The sequence below is a fragment of the Rattus norvegicus genome, chromosome 6, assembly GCF_036323735.1.
Source record: "Rattus norvegicus strain BN/NHsdMcwi chromosome 6, GRCr8, whole genome shotgun sequence".
NCBI classification, from domain to species: domain Eukaryota; kingdom Metazoa; phylum Chordata; class Mammalia; order Rodentia; family Muridae; genus Rattus; species Rattus norvegicus.
In genome coordinates this window covers 76,331,424-76,352,189 of record NC_086024.1, presented here as the reverse complement: position 1 = coordinate 76,352,189, position 20,766 = coordinate 76,331,424, and the positions used below count along the sequence as shown (strand labels likewise).

General features: G+C 43.2%; 1 protein-coding gene across 6 annotated transcripts in view; it reads right to left on the bottom strand.

Annotated features, from left to right (window-relative positions):
- Akap6 (A-kinase anchoring protein 6) overlaps nt 1-20,766 on the bottom strand; it is a 440,318-nt gene that overhangs the window by 7,478 nt on the left and 412,074 nt on the right. For 5 of the 6 annotated variants that reach the window (XM_017594343.3, NM_022618.2, XM_017594342.3 and 2 more), the window contains exon 13: nt 3,324-6,726. In XM_017594343.3, the coding sequence (XP_017449832.1) occupies nt 3,364-6,726 (3,363 nt within the window). In that variant the 3' untranslated portion in view covers nt 3,324-3,363. Of the gene's footprint in view, nt 1-3,323; nt 6,727-10,100; nt 15,187-20,766 lie in introns of those variants that run through there. The other variant, XM_039112889.2, reaches the window with a different exon arrangement.

The following is a 20,766-nucleotide window of genomic DNA, read 5'->3' as shown; positions in this document are numbered from 1 at the left end:
ATCAACATAGTCATTTAAATCTAAAACTCTGTGGCCCATCACTTGTATAGTCTGATAAAGTAGGCAAGACAATGAAAGCAAGACCAAATCACTCACACACACACACACACACACACACACACACACACACACCATGTACACATTAAACCATTAGATGAACTTTAGGAAAAGACACAAAACTACACACTGGCTGGATGTGAGGGGTTAACTTTTTACACCGCAGGATTTATCCAGCCTGAAATTTAGGGTTAAATCGTTCATCTAAGATCACGGGCTTATGATGAGGATTATGAAGAAATAGCGGTCAGAATTCAGCAAAAAGATTAGTGCAAACTACATTTCTTAGGCAGGTCCTAGGAGACATTCCAGGCCTACACTATGTGCTCCCGCCAAATTAGGCAGGAAGAGCTGGCTCTAGCCAGTCACACCCTGCCCCCCTTTGATGTGATTTGCTATAACTGACCTCTCCATTTTAACGCAGATGGACCCAGTCAAAAGCCCAGCATCGTGCTGGAAAGAAGTGCAAAGGCACACACTGTTAGGCCTAGGTTAATCTTCTCAAATGGGCTCTGAGGTTTTTAATTAGAACATAGTAAATATAATTTTCAAAAGTCTTCGAAAAGAATCTATTCTGGTTGTAGACTATCTGCATGGTTCCAAGTCGTAAACAGTCTATTTCTGGGAAAAGAGCTCCGACAAATTGACTTTGGTAAATTGTGTTGTCCTGGTACAAAGACAATGCCATCTAACAGCCCCCAAATGGCTTTTGAAAGGAAGAACTTCTGCTGGTTTTGGACATTGTAGAAGGAACACTGAGAACAAATAAGCTCATATGCATGTAAAGTGTCAATGTAACCTTAGGACACATCCTGACAAAGACAGGAAGCCCAGCAGCATCTTCAGACTGAATAACTTCTCAGGTGACAGTACTCTGACACTTCACAGGCTGGTGCAAATTTACACCCTATGCTTGTAACTAGGCAAACAATCAGGCACCAAGATGCTTTATTAACACGGTACTGAGACACACACACACACACACACACACACACACAGACATGCACACACATTCATACTGCACACACATACTCATGCACTCACACTTGCATGCACTTGTGCTCACATACCCTCAAAGGTAGGTAGGAGCAATCTATGGTTGTTCACAAAGCTCTAGGTTGAGAACAAGTCACTTGGGGGCGATGTCAGTTCTATAGAAATAAAATGTGGCTGCTTCTTCCCTTTGCCCACAGTAGAGCCTGGTGTGGGGCACAACGGAGCCCTTCTGATGGGCAGGCAAGCGGCTGATATTTTTACACTGTCTGTGCTTGTAAGATGTGACAATTACACAGCTCTGTCAGCCCCTCCATTTCCCTCAAGTCAAAAAATGGAATCTCTAGTCATTTACATTGCATTTCAATTCCACATCTCTATGTGAGGATGAGAAGAGGCTCCCAGAGGATCAAACAAGGAGAATGCATTCCAGAGCCTTCGCTGGGTCTCTGCTCCAGATCTCAGCGGGACTGGTGACTTCAGGGTCACAGTCACAGGGTGGCATGCTCACAGCTCTGCTGCTTTCAAGCCTTTATCTGTTTTCAGAAAACAAAATCAACCAGGCTTTCCGGTCCTTCTGCGGAGGCGGGCAGAGCCCGCATCCCATCAGTTCTAATAGAACCTGTTCTGAAGCGGCTTATGGGATCCCGGTTACTCTCCCTTAATGGTCAGTTTTACCGCATACTGATGGAGGGTGTGATTATAGGGTAGACAGGACTCACAGAGAACACATTCTCTCTCCCCCTTTTGTTCTCACTTGCAGGCAATTGTAAATAGTGTCTGAAATAGAAAATTAGTGAAGCTACATCAGTAAGTAGGATGCCTTTCTTCGGTTTTGCATACTGAGTTTATTTTTAGGGTATATATATGGTATAGATTCCCCCCTCGCACCCCATTCTAGCAGCTCGACATAGAATCGCACATTTTAATGAGCTCAGGGCACAGGTGTTGCAGGAAAAAAAATAATGATGTTTGCCATTCATCTTTCAAATTAAATAATGTGTTTTTAAATAGTAACTTTTTTCATAATACATTATGGGAACAACATTTATCTGTCACATTTTAAAAGATGTATTTGTAATAAATGTAAATTACTTTTAGAAAATCAGTAATTAGGCTCATCAAAAAAATAAACAATCTGCCACAAAAAAGATAATCTTTAGCATAGTTAAGTATAATAACTGTTATTTGAATAAGTTAACAAATTAGGGTAGATTGCTTCTGTAATTCATTTCCTATAGCACGACTTTAGGTTACGGCATTAGGCTTCTGTGGCGGGGGTGGAGGGCGTAATGCACCTCATACTTTGGTAAAATACATCTCTCATATCTGAAAGCTAAATTTCTCTTTAAACTTGATTGAGGAAGTGCATTCATCACTGGGGCTTAGAAACGGGAAATAGCAGAATCTCTGTGTCGCTGTTCAAGCTGTATCACCATCTCAGAATGATCAACCAATAGCTGTCTTATTAAATATGAAAAGTGGAATGAATTTCTCAAAAAAAATTGATGGCAATCAGCCTGTCACCTTCAGGCAAAATTCAAAAATTCTGTTTTTATCGAGACGCCATTAACTTGTCATGGATCCTCCCGGTATCTGCGTTCTGCGCTGGTGCTCAATCTGTGTGTGTACAACTAGGGGGCCTCTTCTTTTACGTCAACTTTTTGCTCCTGTTGGGATTCTGAGGCCATGATGGAGAGCTGTGACAGCACAGTCTTCCCCGGGGGAAGTGACTGGGAGACTAGTTACGTAAGCAGGAGCCTAAGGAAAAGCCCAGTCTGGGAAGAGACACAGTCTTTACTTAGATCCACACTCTTCCCTGGGAAGTTCTAAGTAGGCGCTGCAGGAAGGACTGTAGCTACTGAACATGCACTTTGATCTCAAGGAATGCCTGCAACTCGCACGGTATTTTTCTCCTCTCGTTGAAGAAATTAAAGCCCAACTGGATCAGCTATTTTCTCAAATATTGTGTTGCTCTTGCTAAAATGAGGGAATAAATATAATATCACAATTCCACCACTGGTCCCCTTGTGCTTCCCACAGTGGCTATCACTGTTATGTTTCTACTTAAATGTCTTATCCGGATGTGTCTGTGTCACAACTAATCATGCTGACCAGTCTTACACACACACACACACACACACACACACGCACAGGCACAGGCACAGGCACACACACACACAGGCACAGGCACAGGCACACACACACACACACATTCACACACAAAGGCACACGCGCATGCACACACACACAGCAGTAGTACTCATACATACCTTTCAATGAGATGATTTCCATGCGTGGGGGCATTACACTCTACCTATGCATGTTACTGTGTCGATCTTCATGAAAGTTTACGAGCTTCTCTTTACAGGTTAGAGTTTGGGGGCTGGGATACCTCATGGCAACCTTGCCTTTTGGCTGTTTTGCATTCAAAGAGAAAGCTTGAATTTTCGGTTTGGCCGAAGCAGCGTTTTCTTCTGGCGTTGCTGATACACCTTGCATTCTTGACCTCCCCTCTGCATTGGCCTTTCCTGAGGGGGTGGTAGGCTCTGTGCTCTCTGCACAGCCCTGGGAAGTGTGAGACACATCATCTCCTTCCTTTGCATCATCAGCTCCCTTCTGAGGGGAAAGTCCTGAAAGAGGCACCAGGTCTGTCTTGTCACTGAGCACAGGAGAGCTGGCTGTCTTTTGTTCTGACTTTTGCTCTGCTCCATCCTCGATGGCTGATTCATTGGGAAGGGCACCGGGGAGACCAGCTTCCTCATTGACAGGCTCATCCTCAACACAAGCTTCAAAGAAGCAGTCCATGTCTTCCTTGTCATCTAAGCCAGAGTCCACAGCGTCCGGTGGCAATGGAGTACTGCTCTTCTCATCTATGTAATTGGTGACCTCCCCACAGTCACTGTCGTGGGACGAAAGTGATAAGTAGGAGTAAAAGTCCCCCTTTCTCAGGTGTATGGGCCGGTGCGAATGCTCTAACACCTTCTCCTTAATTTGGGTTAGTGATGTGGGTGCGGCCACCTCACTTTCAGGCTGTGACTTACTTTTTAGGGCTGTTGATGCCATGTCAATGATTTCCTTAACAAAGTCATGTACTGAACAATCTTCATCATCTTTTTGATGGAAAACATCTGGCTTGCAGTTGCAACAGGAAGCGTTGCTGCTGATAGAAGCACTTTCCTCTGTCTCATTCTGCTCCAGCAGGCAGCAACCGGCAGGTTTTCTAGCCCCACTTGGTGCATCGTTAGGCAAAGATTTTAGTCCATTGCTGTCTTGCCTGCTTCCAACGCCAGCTTCCGACAGTAGCCCCGGGCAAGGGTTCTGGACTGGCTTGCAGTCGCCACTTTGATTTTCGGGATGCTGGAGTTTGGGACCCATCTGTGGAGGATGTCTGTCATTTGGGGGACAAAATTCCTTTCTGGCAACACTTGAATCCTCAGAACCATCCATTACTGCTTCATACTCGCTGAGCTCAGATTCAGAAATCGTTTTCACATTTGAAGCAAGGTTCTCTGACACCTCTGGAAGCCCTTGTGGCTTCTCCCTTTCTCTTTCTGGGGTACTTTCAATATTGCCATTTTCCATGTCAGCCACGTGCGGATCCTTACTAACGTCATACGTACTTTTCTTATTTTCACCTTTGGTTCCTGAGCCATGAGTTCTGGGCGGAGTCTTACCATTCCCGTTGTTTTCGGAAAGACATCTTATGGAGCCATTGAGAAGGGCCTCGATGTCCAGGGTGTCCGAGGGATTGGCCTTCTCATTGCCTCCCCCATCTTTATTGACCTTTATTTCATCAGTGACACCGGACCGTTTCTTTTCTCTCGTCAAGGAAAGTTTTGGTCTTATCCAAGTCTGCAGTTCATTCTTTATGTAGTCCAGCCCAGACATCAGGTTGCTCTCTTCATAAATTTCATCATCTGTTGCAATACTGGAGTCGTCATCCTCATCTTTGAGGCACAGCTCTTCTTCAGTTAAGGTGAGAGTGGAGCTGGAGAGGAGGTCGCTGTCATCTTCATCATCAGTGCAAGCAGAGGTGCAGGACACATTGACAATCATGCTAACATTGACGTCGCTCTCATCAGCCACTGAGCGATTCAGGCGCTTCCTGAATGATGCGTTGGATTCTGGGATCTTGTTTTTGTGTAACACAATGTCCTCCGAGCAAAGAGAGAGCTCATCGCTACTACTCAGTTCTGTAAGAGATGCCGGAGAGTCTTCATTGATGGAGGATGCGACATCCAGTGACATCTGGCCAGCGAAGGGCATCTTTTGGGAACTGCTTTGTAGAGTCATGTCAGAAACACTCCGCTTGATCTTTTGCTCCGAGGGGCTCTGTATATTCTCCAGGCGATTCAGAAGGTCTAACGTCCTCTTACTCAGCTCACCAACTGAGCCACTGCTCACACTTATGTCCCCAGAGCTGTGACAGCTAAAGAGATCCTCATTGCTCTTATAGGATGTCAACCAACTTTCTAAAGAAGTGCTCCGCTGGAGGCTGTCACTGCCATTTTTAAAGATTCCCAATCCAAACAAATCACCCCCTGGAGAAAGGGACTCTACAGATGAGCTACGAGATAGAAGGGAGAGCTGTCTGGCACTCTGAATGCCCGTGAATGTCTTCTCTATGTCGCTACTTTTGTATGCGCTGCGTCCCATCTCGTGGGGCGCGCTTGCCAGAATCCTTTCGTGGGGAGGCGCATCTGGTTGTGACTCTGAAGCCTGATGTTTAGCTTTGCAGGACTTTTTATCAAAATAAAAACCACCAAGAAGGGGATCCTCCACGTGTGCCTTTTCACTCTGTGGCTGTTTCATTATCATTGGTAATTTGAGTTTTGAGCCTTGGAGGTACGAGTAATCATAAAATGTAAACACGTCATGTTTTCCTTGTAGTTCTTCTCCCAAACAATCAGCAGTGTGTTTGGTAACACTGTTTAAATCCCCTGCTTTTCCATTTACACAACCCACTGGTGAGACGGATGCCCGAGAGACACTTGAAAGCTTAATGCTTTCCCCGTTGTCTTTAAACTTTTGCTCTAGCACAGTGGCTGCATCTCCCATTTGTGGGTCCGGATGCTCCGTTTCAGGGTTACTTGGGGACCCGTCTACCATACTGAACAAGCTCATGTCAGAGTTGGTCGGCATCTCGTTGTCTCCTTCGCTGACAATTCCACTCTCACTGCCTGAATTCTGGCTCAAGTCTCCACTGTGACACGAGTAAGGCCTCACCAAACCGGAACCCCCTAGAAGGTCTGGTAACGATTTTGTAGATGAAAAGGAAGAGTCCTTGCTGAGGCTCTTAGTTAAAACAGTAGGCTGTGTTGTGCCTGTGAACTTAGGGCTGCTTTTCAGAAATGGAGTGTGGCTGTCCTCGTGGAGCTCCACATTGTGAAGACTGTACACTTGGTAAATGTGTGGGCTGGAAGGTGCAGTGATATTTGAGGTATACGGAGACCCTCCACAGTCACCTGCCTCCTCTTCATAACCAGAGTCCTTGTGGTGTGTCTCTTCAAGCTTCACTGCGGGTAGCATAGGCTCTGGGTCTTGATCAAGGTCGTTTGATTCTTCATGCACACTAATGAGTTTGTTACTTATGTCTGTTTCATCCCATTCCAGGGCATCCTCACTCATTCCATTCAGGTCCATCAAGCCAGGATCAATCACATTCAAAGTCTCCTGCAATAGAAGGGAGAGGAGGCAGAAAGGGGGGAGTGAGGGAGGGAGGGAGAGAGACAGAGAGAATTAGAGAACATAATCAGGAAATTGTTATCTATTAGATCCTCTTGGAGGTTAGAACATAAAACAGATTGGAAGGTATTGGCATCAAGAACTCTGTTCCTCCTTGAGATAACATCCAAACACTGTGGGAATGGGCTTTTATCAACAATGACTGTCACCGAAGCATTAATGTAAATTCAAATTAAAATCAGTATACTATTATACCATCCTTTATGGATTTAACCATTTCCTGTTGATTGTGCTATGCTTTAAATCTTAGTTTGGGTTGATTATTGTGGGTTGAATATGAAATATATCCCACAGGCCCATGTTTTGAAAGCTTGGTCCCCACCTGATCATACTATTTTGGGAGCTTCTGGAGATCTTTGAAGGTAAGATTTAGCAGGAAGAAATACGCCACTTGGAGTGGATCCTTTGGAGGACCTTGTCCATGGCCCTTTTTCTGCTACTTCACAGCAGAGCAAACGAAGCTCCTCCATTATGTGCCCCAGGGCATGGGGTCAGCTGCCTATGAACGGGACCCTCTGAAACTATGAGCCAAATTCCCTTTCCCCTAAATTACTTAAGGGTATATTTTAGTTGTGTTATAGGAAAGTAACTAAAGCAGCTAAAAATAAAGCTGTCATCTAAATGAAGATTAAAAGGTAGAGTCTGTGAAATATCATAGGTATCATACGTACATTCTCATAGTAGTTTACTCCCTGGGTCTCTAGTAGACACCTATCTGTTGCTGTGCATAAGAACTGTCTTGCCTCTATGTCTGGGTTAAAGTACCATTAACTCAGGAACCTAGAACAGTGTATACACCTCCATTTTTCTTTCTTTTCTGGGCTTGGCCATGAGAATCAGGCTTTGCCTCCTGTTGGCCAAGACGAGCAATGCCCACATCTTGCCGAGTGTTCCCAGGCAGCTCCACAACCATTGTTTCCTCAATCCCTGTCTTCTTTATTTTCTCTTTGCGAGAGAAATTTCACTTCGACTCCTGTTGATAATTACTACTGGTCTGCCTATGCTTCTGACAGATAAAACCTTCCAGTCCGGATTGACAACTGTCTGAGGACTTCCCTGCCTCTCAGGGAAGCGATAGCCTAGGTGCCCTTCTGCTGCTCTCTGCCTGTCTTCCTGAGAACTCATATTCTCTTGGCCTTCTATGGGACGTAGCTGTTGAATGGCTTCACCCGCATCCTCACTTCTCACCCAGCTATCTGGTACTATTGTGGAGCCAAGGAAGACAAAAAATGCACTGTGGACCCTGAGAGGTTCATCTATAGGACCATAAGAGCATCCTCAGCTCCACTTACATTCATGCCAAGGAGGCAGATGGACAGCCACGACTCTAGAATCAGCAGACTAGCTGATGGCCTGACCACTCTAACCAGCTCTATTACCTTGTACAAGGGTTATTTAGGCTGTGCAAGCATCAGTATCATCACCTCTAAAACAGATACAGCCCCATCGATCTTCAAAATCACTCTTGGGTGAAACATAAAATAATTCTAAGTTTCCAGGGAAGCAGTCGATGGTTGGTAACTAATTCTTACCATGTGCAGAGTTGCTCATAAGCTCCTCGACTCCCCCTTGGCTACATCTCCTCACCATCCCTTCGAATTTACTCCTAAAAACAAGCCATGATCTGATAGCTGAGGAGAACAGTGAACCCCTGCAAGCAGAGCTTTCTCACTCCAAGTCAGACGATCTCCACCGTCCTTGAAAAACAGGCCAGGCAGCTCTCTTTCTTTAGTGGGAGGAAGAAAAGCTCACCTGGAGCATCTGAGGCACATGTGTAAAGCCTCGGTCCTTCCTAAAATTAACGGTTAAAGGATGCACACAAACATATTAAGTGTGCTTCACATTGGATGTGGAGGGGATTCTCTGTATAAGTCAACTTAGTTAAAGAGTCCGGTTATAAGGTAGACATTAAATAGGGAATTTTTTTCTAAAAGAGATATTTTTTGCTGCAGTCAATCTAGTACACGGCCAGTTATCACGGCCACTTAGATATGAGGTCCGTATACTGTGATGAATTTTTATTACAATTTCTGTTTATTCTTTGCTAACAGATAGAAGAAAGGACTAATGGCCAGTCTGTTTAGCTAGTGAATGTTAAAATCTTTAGCTGTAGGGGTAATCCATCAGTCCACTTGAAGAGTGTATTAATTTCAAACACCCTCCTGACTGACACTGTACTGACGGTGGTGATAAATAACCAAACCAGGCCTTCAGAGGAGCTCTCTGTTACCCTCATCGACTTTAACATGTGGCAGCAGAGGATCTTCCAACAGAGTCTCAAAACCCGGGACTCGACCATTGTGCTACCCTATGCCAGAGTTAAGCCTAAGGGATGCTTGCAGCTTAGACTGTCTCTGGACATGGTCACGGTCAGACACTGCTTTATGGATTTGCAAACTGAACCTATGAAAGGACAGAGCTCAGCAGTACCCACGGAATAGCTCAAAAGCAGCTGGGATAAAGCCTGGTTAATGTTATGGTTTATGTTCCCATCAAGTCTCTTGTCTTTTAAAACTTCCTTGTATGATAATTCCAGGGAATATCTGACTTAATCTACTAGGAGATCATTCACTTTTAATAAAAAAAATTCCATATTAAAGAAGCCTTCACTTAGCCTCAGTCATGAAGCCAGGATGACTTTGGCAGTTACTTTTAACTTTCCCTTCTCTTCCCTTCTCTTCCCTTCTCTTCCCTTCCCTTCCCTTCCATTCCCTTCCCTTCCCTCCCCTCCCCTCCCCTCCCCTCCCCTGCCCTGCCCTGCCCTGACCTGACCTGCCCTGCCCTGCCCTGCCCTTAATCCTTCTGTAGGGCTGAGATTTCCTCACTCTTGCCCAGCATTTTGTATTCTGAAAAAAAAAAAAAAAGGTCCATCTGAACAGTAGGGATATTAATTGAGAACCCTTTCCTTAGATTTACAGGATTTACATTTGAGGCTCTTTGTAATGCTCCCCAGGGCCACGGCTTGGGCTTAATGAACATCCATCATAATGTTCTGAAGAAGAAAACAAGGAGAAGCAGAAGAAGCAGAAGAAGCAGAAGAAGCAGAAGAAGCAGAAGAAGCAGAAGAAGCAGAAGAAGCAGAAGAAGCAGAAGAAGCAGAAGCAGAAGCAGAAGCAGAAGCAGAAGCAGAAGCAGAAGAAGCAGAAGCAGAAGCAGAAGCAGAAGCAGAAGCAGAAGCAGAAGAAGAAGAAGAAGAAGAAGAAGAAGAAGAAGAAGAAGAAGAAGAAGAGGAAGAGGAAGAGGAAGAGGAAGAGGAAGGGGAGGGGGAGGGGGAGGGGGAGGGGGAGGAGGAGGAGGAGGAGGCGGCTTTGTGGATGACAAAGACCCCTTTTAGTATATGACTTTCCTGAACTATTCCCTTTCCTCCATAGACAAACACACTGAAACCCTAAAACTCTAAAACCCAAAAATAGATCTTTAAGAAGCTATGTTCTCCATCGTCTTTATGGCCAATTTGGCATAAGCCAGTTTCTTTCACAGAAACTCTTGACTCTACACTAGCCTTCAGGTGGAGGGCAGCCTGGACCTTGTTCTGTAGTAAATTCTGTCAGTATTTTAAATAAAATCTCCATTTCCTTGGAATTTAACCTACACCAAACTCTGGGGCACTGGGGAGGGAAATAAGGACACTTGTACAACTAAATATTTGCTTTCTGTGCAACTGTTGAGTTGAGGAATATGGCACACACTTTGACATAACTGTCATTTTCTTGGCTGGCACTTCGATATGGTCAATAATGTTCAAACTAATTAAGAATTTGATTTGTCTTTGTTTTTGTAATTTGTAAAGAAATTACTTAGCCAAAAAAAAAAAAAAAATACGCACCTATTCCCATACTTGTCAAACTAGTAAGTCCAAATGGATTCACACTAAAATTCAGAGCTTTGAATAAAGCCAAATGGCCAGTGACTAGCCAATGAAGACCCTACGGAAAGCCTGTCGTTGTAGAAGTAATTGATATAAATTAATTCAGGTGTGGACCTTTCATTCATAAATTTGCTCAACTAAGTTTTATGAAGAAAAGGAGAGGATGTTCCAGAGAAGTGAGGTGCTGAAAGGACTTGTCCTTCAGGCAGAGGCTTACTAACATCTGCAACAGCACAGACAGGCCCTGAGGTGGGGCCCAGGAAACAAGGTGACTTAAGTTCAAGGGAAAGGGAGGGCTTGCATAGGTGCAAAAGCAGGCTTAGTTAATCCATGACTTACGTTATGTTTGACTATTGTTGACAATGGTCACATTTCCTGTGGGCCCAGTTAATGTGTGACCCACACTAAATATGAGACTCATGCTGTGTGGCAGGAACCATTCTTTTTTGGGGTGGAAGAAGGGGACTAAGCTAATGTTTGAGAGTGAGAGTTCAGAGTAGAAAACTAGAAACTGCATTCATAAACACTCTCTCTCTCTCTTTCTCTCTCTCTCTGTGTGTGTGTGTGTGTGTGTGTGTGTGTGTGTGTGTATGTAACAATTAATGCAGAAAGTGGCCATGAATTCCAAAGAGAACAAGGAAGGGTATAAGAAAGTGTCAGGAGGGAGAAGGGTAGAATGAAATGATGTAAGACTTGTCCTTAGAAAGAATCTTGAAAATTCTAAGACTATGGCTGACATAATACAAAACCTGACAAAATATTTCTATCAGAAAATCTTGCAAATTTTATTCACACTGTTTACTCTAGATCAGCGGTTTTCAACCTGCCTAATACCGTGACCCTTTAATTTAGTTCCTCATATTGTGCTGGGCACCAACCACTATTCCATTGCTACTTCATAACTGTAATTTTGCTGCTACAACTTATAATGTAAATTCTGATATGTACAATATCTGATATGTGACACCCCCCCCAAAGAGGTCACAGCTCACAGCTTGAGAACTGTTGTTCTAGACCTATCCTGAGTAAGCCCAGTGAGTAGAACTACCCACAGAAATCTAGGAAGAGAGATTTTTATGTAGAAAAATAGATACGATAGAAGTTATATTAGTTACTATTCGTATTGGCATGAAGAAAGCTGAGAGGTGCTTCTCTCAAATGGCGAAGGGTGCTTTTGGCTCACGGTTTCAAAGATGCCGGTCCTTGGCAGAGAAGGCATGGCACAGAGACCAGTCTGCGGCAGTGGGAACTCATGACAGAAGTGCTCACATCAAATGGCGAGCAAAGAGCATGGCAGGAACCAAGGGGCCCAGCAGCTCCTTCAAATGTCCAACCTAGTGACCTACTTCCTTCAGCTAGGCCATCCTTCCTACATGCTCCACAGCCTCTCCTCAGAAGCAGGGGCACCAGCCCAGCAAGGGCCACCAGAGCATGAGCCTGGGAGGGACAGCAGGAGACAGTCACAATAATGAGCAAGGTGACTGGGCATTTGGAGGAATAATATTGAGAGAGAATATAGGGGGATATGGCTGGGAAGATGAATTTCAATCAGGAGAAACAGCAAAATGTAATAACTACACTTCTTTATTTGTATGGTTTTCTCCTTACTCCTACCTTTAATCAAAATGCATTAGAAATATAATTATTTTTAGATTGGATGTAGGTATAAATTAAATTTATAAAATACCAACAAGTCCTTGTAAAGCAGAGAAATAATTGTAAAATAATTCTGAGTTAGTATTGCCTTGTCCCTTATTGAGCAGAGAATAGATTCCAAAGTATACAAGAATACTTAATATGTATTATATAAATGTTTAATATATAATGTATAGTAATACTTAATATATAATACTATATATATTTATTAAGACTAAAATAAAGTTTGCTGTTAATTAGCTGTGTGAATTTTGGGGTACAAATGAACAGACATAAGTTTGAGTTCCCTACAAGTGTGTTAACTGCATTCTCACATAAGTTATGTAGTGTTTGTAAATATCAGTTCCAACGCTGACCTCAGCATATTGTGCCTGCTTCATAGACTGCTGTGAGCACTTACAGGAATCCTATGGGCAGACCTATGGGACAGTGATTGTAAACTCTCAACATATTTTCCTTCTGCCACAGCATGAAGATGATGATGTGACTGTTAAAAAAGTGTCACAAGGTTCGCTTTACCTCAGCTTATTAGAGGACACACACGGAATTCAATAAACATCGACCAGGTCCCTTACTGCATTCCTGTTGTAAATGGAGTAATGCTTTCGGTTTTTCTGTGCTACAACTGGGTTCATTCTCCAGGAAAAACCAAATGAGAAGGACAACTGACCGTCCTCGGCCAGGCCCATTGGTCAACGTCTTTCTATTTTTTGAAAATATTTTTTTCCTTAAAAGTTGGGTCTATTGTCAGTGGAATTCTATCACTGCTGGCACATTCCAGCAATCAAATTCTCTCCACTATCAGATTGACAAGAATGTCCAAGTAACCTGTTTTAAAAATGCTTGAGAAAATGCCTTGGAAGTCTATCTCACACTGATGATCATAAAGTGTTCTTCTGAATGTTCTTTTTCGATGACATATCTGCTCAGAAGCTCAAAACAGACAAGATCCAGCCCTTTCACAGATCTCACTAAAATGTGTGCTGGGGCGAATGTATTTCCTATGCTTGCTGGGGTGGTTTGCACAAGAGATATTCACTGCAGGATTGTGTATTTAAGCACTTGGTCCCCAGTCTGTTGTGCTGATTAGAGATGTCACAGAGCCATAAGGAGGAGAGCATTGCTGGAGGGAGCATGCCACTGGGAGCAGGCCTGGAGGGTTTAGAGCCTTGCTCTGCTTCCTGTTTCCTCTTCTCTCACTCTCTGTCTTTCTCTGTCTCTGTCTCTGTCTGTGTGTGTGCTCCTGTGTGTGTGTGTGTGTGTGTGTGTGTGTGTGTGTGCGCGCGCGCTCCTGTGTGTGTGTTCCTATGTGTGTGTGTAGGGGGTGCTCGTGTGTGTGTGTGTGTGTGTGTGTGTGTGTGCACTTGCGCACACTCCTGTGCATAGATGAACGCATGCTCCACCAGCTTCCTGTCTGTGCTGCATTGATTTCCCTGACAGTCACCATGCCTTCCCCCTATAATCAGTTCTGTCCCCCTGGAACCCTAAGTCAAAACAAATCCTTTCTTCCATAAGTTGCTTTCTATCCAGGTATTTTATCACGGCCATCAATTAACCAATTAACCGATACAAACATAATCTAAAGTTGTTGAAAATCAAAAAAACCTATTAGATGTGGCTCCAAGAAATCCAGCAATGGAAGACAGAAGTGTTCCTTCCATAGATTAACTTCATGAGGACAGGAATTTAGCCTACCCTGTCTTGGGTAGAGCCCAGCCTACACAACACTTTATGATATAAAACAGGCTCTCAAAATAACACTGTCAAGTGAACTGAAAAGGCTTACTTCCTGTCTCACAGATTGTGGTGGAGACGGAAAAAGGTGTGGGGTTAAACTGTACTGTGCAAAACCAGCAAGAGAGCTGCTGACTTCTGAAGGTGGGACTCTGCCCAGTTAGAAAAGCCAATAGCCTCAAGAATGTGTGCAGAATAAGGCACGGGACAGAAAAAGCCACGTTCTGTTGTCATGTGATGTCCTCGGAGGGTATGTTCCAGGAAGTGCTCCAGAGACCAAAACCTAAGAACGATCCATTTCATCCAGTGCTGGGGATCAAACCCACGGCACTGCATAAGTGTGGGTATCACACCTGTATATCATAAGTATGATACCCGCAGAGCTATGCTTTCAGTCCTAAGCGTCTTTTATAAAAGGATGTCTTCCATAGTGCATATCATTCGGAAATCTTTAAATCATCTTCCGATGTCTATTCCTGTGTGGATACAATGTCAGAGGCTGCCATCCTGCACTGTTTAGAGAAAGTGACAGGCTTCTGCACGTAGTTAGGACAGACACAGTTTTGTTTCACCAAATATTTTTGTCTATGTCTGGTTGGATCTATGTGTGTAGGTAAAGGACAGGCTAGATAGTATATTATTTCATTTATTACCAGAATAGGTAAATAGTCTGAAATGGATAATTTCAGAAATATTTGGAAGACTTAGAGACAGAATGAAGACCGTTGGCTTCCACAGGCTCTTAGCAGGGAAGCAAAGGTGCTGTGGTTTAATAGGCCTGGAGTTTCTTCTGAGTGATGAAAATTATTAAAAGTAGAGATAATAGCAGTTGTACAATATTGTCAATACTAAAGACCATGAAGTGTTTCACTTTAAAATAATCACTTTTGTGTGAATTAAGAAAATTTTACTGAATTAAAAACAAACAGACAAAAATGCAGTTACCTTAGAGATATCAGATCCTACAGGCTGGCACATGGAGATACAAGCATTGAAGAGTAACCTGGAGGGCACAGGTTCACAGGCAATCTCACAGTCGGCACTGACCTGCCAGGCTGACACTGGACACAGGCCCACCAGACTGTCTGCCTCCTGTCTTGCTCTCTCACACTAGTCTTCAAAGAATAAAACTAGAGAAAACACAGCAACCTTAGACTACATGGCCAGTTCTGATTGCCCTAACATTTCTCTCACTACTCCAGACATGGGATCACATCCAACAGTGTCTTTATTTAACAATTAAAAAATAAAACAAAACAAACAACCCACTTAATGCTTCAACTTCATTTGTGAAAAACAGATTGCCAAGAACTTTGATGTTCTATAAGCAAAGTGGCCTGGAGGTTGTAGGAGATAATTCTATAGAAGAAAGCAGAGCACACACGCACGCACACACACACAGACACACACACACAGACACACACACACAGACACACACACACACGCGCATACACAGAGACACACACACAGACACACACACAAACACATGCATACACACATACACTCACAAACACACATACACACACAAACACACATATATACACACACAAACACACATACATACACATACATACACAAACATACACACACATACACACATATACACATACGCACACATACACACAAACACATATACACATACACACACACAAACACATATACACATATACACACACACAAACACACATACACACATTCACACGCACAGACACACACACGCATACACAGAGACACACACACAAACACAGGCATACACACATACACATGCAAACACACATACACACATATACACACAAACACATATACACATATACACACAAACAAACACACACACACACACACACACACACACAAACATACACACACCACAAGAAAAACAAGCAAGCAAAACAAACCAAAAAAAAAAAAAAACCCAAACAAAAAAAGACCAACCAAACAACCTTGAACACTTTCTTCTATCCCCTTTCTCTGCCACTGCAGTTTCACTGAAGGGCCACCCCAGAAAAGTACTGTTTCAATTACAAAGAGAATAATACAAATAGTATTCTGTCCTTGTTTTAAGTTCTGGCCATAGAGATCCTAAAACCTGAGTAATGGCAATGGTTTTTCCGTTTTCATGAAGACTCTTCTTGATCAGGACTGAATGATAAGGCAATTGAGGAAGGAGCCCTGAGTCCCCTCAGACTGTGGCTGCTCCCTGAAACTCCAAGGGATAAGTATGAGGCTCAGCCTTTCTTCTCTCTAAGGACCACCTGAAAAGGAAGGTGGAGCTGAAGATTCAAACTCTGAAAGAGTTCAAGAATGACACTGGATGAGCTTCCGGTTACTGGGTATCTGAGGGTGCTAGCAGAATGGCACGGGTTAGGCCATCTTCCATTTGACCTGATGCAGATCTTTCACTTGGGTATTCTGGATTTGCATCTGTTTGTAATCAATTGGAAGATATAAGTAAAGTATATCTCCAAGCTCCAAGGCCATTCTAGAAAACTGTTGAAGCCAAGAAGTCAGTTGAGGAGCTCTTAAAGCCCGCCAGGCAGTCAGGAAGCAGGAGGGAGCATTGGTATCTATGTGAGGACAGCCCTCTGACTCTACTGCCCTTTCCCTCATAGGTCTGATACAACCTCCATGAAGAAAGTGTCAGAACTGTATTAAAGGACGCCCAGCTGATATCTAGGAGCTATGTATGCAGAAAAACAGACACCTATAAATACACTATCAGAAGCCTTGTATGTAGAGAAACGGTGTTTTTATGGAGAAGCAATATATTTGTACCAATGGATTAAGGACATTTAGGTTATTATCTAATTCCTGTACAAAGCTTACGTGTCTACCTTCAGTTTAGGAAGTATTAAAGCAGGCGGCAATAAAACGGTGCCAGTACCCATCTTCTTTTCCTTAAGTCTTACATAACTTCTATATTTTGTCCTTTTTCTTCTTTTTACGTGGCCACAGGGTCTCAGGATGTTGGCCACACTGTTCCCAAACCCCAGTGATTCTTCTACCTCAGTCCCCTGCGTAGCTCACCAGCACACAGGGCACTTCGTGCCTCCCCACAGGTCCTTCACTTTCTCATCTGAATAAGGCACTAGAAGAGACTACAACACAGCCCGTTTCCACCAGCAAATAAGCTATTTGACCTTGCCCATTGCTTTGGATGCAACAACGGAAATGCTCCATTCCGCTCCAAGTAGACTCAACAGGAAGGAGGTCTAGTTCTCCTCTCCGTCCCTATCCCGTGTGTCCTTGGAACTTTCCTCCAGATTTCCAAACAGTACCAACATTAAAATTGTTTAAAATTTATATAAAAATAAACTGAGACTTTTAAATTAAGGGAATTTAATTTTCCTACTTCTTGCAGATTCTATGGACCTGAAATAATTGAGAGTAAGTTTAAAAAATAAAAAAAAATAAAAAAAACGAACCTCGGTGGAGACGGAGTAGAAGAGCTGAATGCCTTTGCCCGGTGCGTGTAAAGCCTGAGGACAACAGGCCAGCTGGATAAAGGAGCCCTCAAGGACAACATCGCACCTCCCTTTTTGACTTATTCTTGCTGTGTGGTATTTGCATTTTGAGTATGAAGACTTAAAACTCTTAGACTGATAACATAACGTTCTTAGAATGATCCAGAAGTAGCATGCGATCCAAGGAAAGCTTTGCCAACACGCAGATGTCTGCCTGAGAAGCCAGCCATCACATAACAGATAAGAGTTCACTTTTGTTCAGGATCTGCCCCTACAGAGTACACACACGGTTGCTTCTCCCTCTGCAATTTGTTTTCCACAGTTTCAGTAATGCAAGGTCAACTGAGGCCTGAAGATATTAAGTGGGAAACTCTAGATATAAACAGTTCATAGAACTTAAATTGAACACCGTTCTGAGTAGTCTCTCTCTCTATCCTGCCCCATGCTCATACTAAGGTATGAGCCATCTATTTGTCTAGATATCCATAGTGTATGAGAGACCCACCTATTCATAACTTAGCAGACACCTTTATTATCTTAGTTTCTTATGGTCAAGTAGTTGACTCCTATTTTATTAGGGTCTAAAAGCCTCATGCCACATGGGTATCGATGCTGGCGTTTTGAATTTGCCAAAGAGAAACCATATTTCGTATTGTTCAAGTGAAAAGGTAAAAAAAAAAAGTTCTCGGCAGGGAAAGAAAAGACGAAGTGGAATCTGGAGGCCGGTAAGATGTACTGTAAGAGTAAAACTAACTTTGAAATCACAAAGGAAAAGGAAGTTTGTGCTCGTTTTGCTTTCAAAACCCCAACAGCAAAAACTATAGCTACAGTGTGTGATCAGTTTTCTCTTCAGGAGGAAAACCATTGACCAATGTGTGTATATGAAGACAGCATGGTGCTCCAACACACAGGATTTATATCCAGGATTTCAGGCATCCGTGAGGAGTCCTGAAACATATTCCTAGGAAATAAGGGGGAAAGACTACCATGCTCACTGAGAGGCCTTTACCTCTGCTCATTTCCGTGGAAGGTACACACAGTGATAGCCAAGACTGTGACCTTGGTGTTCTTAATTCCTCCTGGACAAGCAGGGTAGAGTTTCCTTTCTTCCTTCTCAAGTTCTAAGTTAATGATTGAAACACTTAATTCAGAGGGGGAAAAATACGAATATAAAGTTGGCAGTATATACAAGTAAATTAGCTACAGCTCAAAACGGGACATGCCATTTTTGTCTCTGTGTCCTCCTACCTGAACTAGTCAATGAAAACTGCTTTTCCTAGCATTTATAATTTGATTGGCTCAAAGTTGAAGACTGACTAAAGACGGGTGACTCGTTTTCTTGACGACGTTTGACCTTTGTATCTAATCTTATACCTCGAGTGGTTTATTTCATTGCTTGCTTACTTGAATGGGGACTGGGCTGTCGAAAGGTTACCTCCCTTGAGCTGCTTCTGGTCATTCCACAAAAACAGCGGGAGAGTTTACAGACCACAACGGACGTTGCATGGGTTGTACAAAATTTCAGGATGAATGTTGCTGGAAGGTAACGAATGATTTTGAGGAGGGTTTCCACAAGATTTTATACTTCTGATTCATAGTACAGAATTCTTAGATTATTAAAAATGTAGAATTTATGTTTGAGATCTTAAGGGAAGAACGCTAAAGTTTCTGAAATTCCCATATTTTTTTTTCTTTTCTTTTTTTTTTGGAGCTGGGGACCGAACCCAGGGCCTTGTGCTTGCTAGGCAAGCGCTCTACACTGAGCTAAATCCCCAACCCCAATTCCCGTATTTTAAAAAACTCATCTTTTTGGGAATACAAGCAGTGGCTCTAGGTCTTGTGATTTGGATATAAAATGTCCAAGTGTTGAAAGCTTATTCTCCTGTTGGTGCCAGGGAAGTAAATGGGTCATCATGGGGATGCAAACCTCGTGATGGTTGGCCCACCGGGAACAGCCGTGAGGAGGGAGAGCCTCACTGGTGGGAGTACGTCACTGGGGGCATGTTACTGAAGGCTGTGTCTTGTCCCTGACTCCTCCAGGTCTTTTTCTCTCTACTTCCTGTCTCCCATTAGGTTAGCTGCTTGGCTCTACCGCAGGCTCCCAGTCCAGATGCTCTCTCTTACCTGGGCCCAAAAGCAATGGAGCCAATTGTATCTGACCTGAAACATACGAAACTGTGAGCCAATGAAATCCTCTGCCCTGCAATTTATTTATTCCAGTGTTTTGTCAAAGCAAGAGAGGCAGAGGCTCCCAGTCTCTTTTTACATGTCAGCACTTCAAATGGTAACAGAAAACACAGGTTTCTGTGTCAAAGACATAAAACTTTAAATCCAGAGAAAATTATCTTACTTACAAATTTATTTTGCAAAAGAAAAATAAAATGCACTCTTTAGGGGTTAGGGTGTATTAAATTACCCCCTCTTTGGCTGAATATAGCTAGGTGCTCTAAATCCCTCGACTGTGAGTCTTTAGGAAGGCCACCTAGAGAACACACTGAGTTCATAAGCAAGACTCTGAGCTGCCAGCAAGGCTAATTACCTATCCTGAACCTGCTGGACTCACTCCCTTAAGGCAATGCAGCCTTTGTGGCTGGCATCTCTGCTGTGCTTGCATTCAGTGCATTGGAGAGCATTTTATATTATACAAGTCCTGGTTGTTGTTCTTTATTAATAAATTGGAAGTAAGCAGGAACATATCATTCCAGATGATCTCCACCTCTCACCAGATCAGCCATATTTTTCAAAGGACTTCTTTGTAAGGCATGCTTTTGGGGACCAACCGGGACATCCAGATCAATACAGATTCCTCGTGTTTACCTGCAGATAGCTTCCATATTAAACTGACAGAGCCCGATACTTTTTCCCCTCAACATCGAAAGGCCCCTCCTTCACCAAATTAATCATTTTGCTCCGTTATTTAGCAAAGCACTAGATGAGCTGTGACTCCATAAAGTTAGGAAGTCATTTATTATGTTGCCTGATCAGAGCTTACATTTATTTACACAGTGTACCCATAAAACCTAGCTTTCATTAGTGCTGGGAGACACTGTCCTGCTCTCCTCACTGGGGAAGGTGAAGCTGGAGAAGATAATTAGCCATGAAACAATAAGGAGGCTTGCTGGGTAAGCAGTAGTGTGAAAACAGTTACTCCTCACAAAAGAGGGGAAATTAGCTTGCTGGATAAAAAAAGGAAGTGTCAGATTGAAGACTGAAAGGCCTGCCAACAGAAGTAGATAGCTCTATGCATCA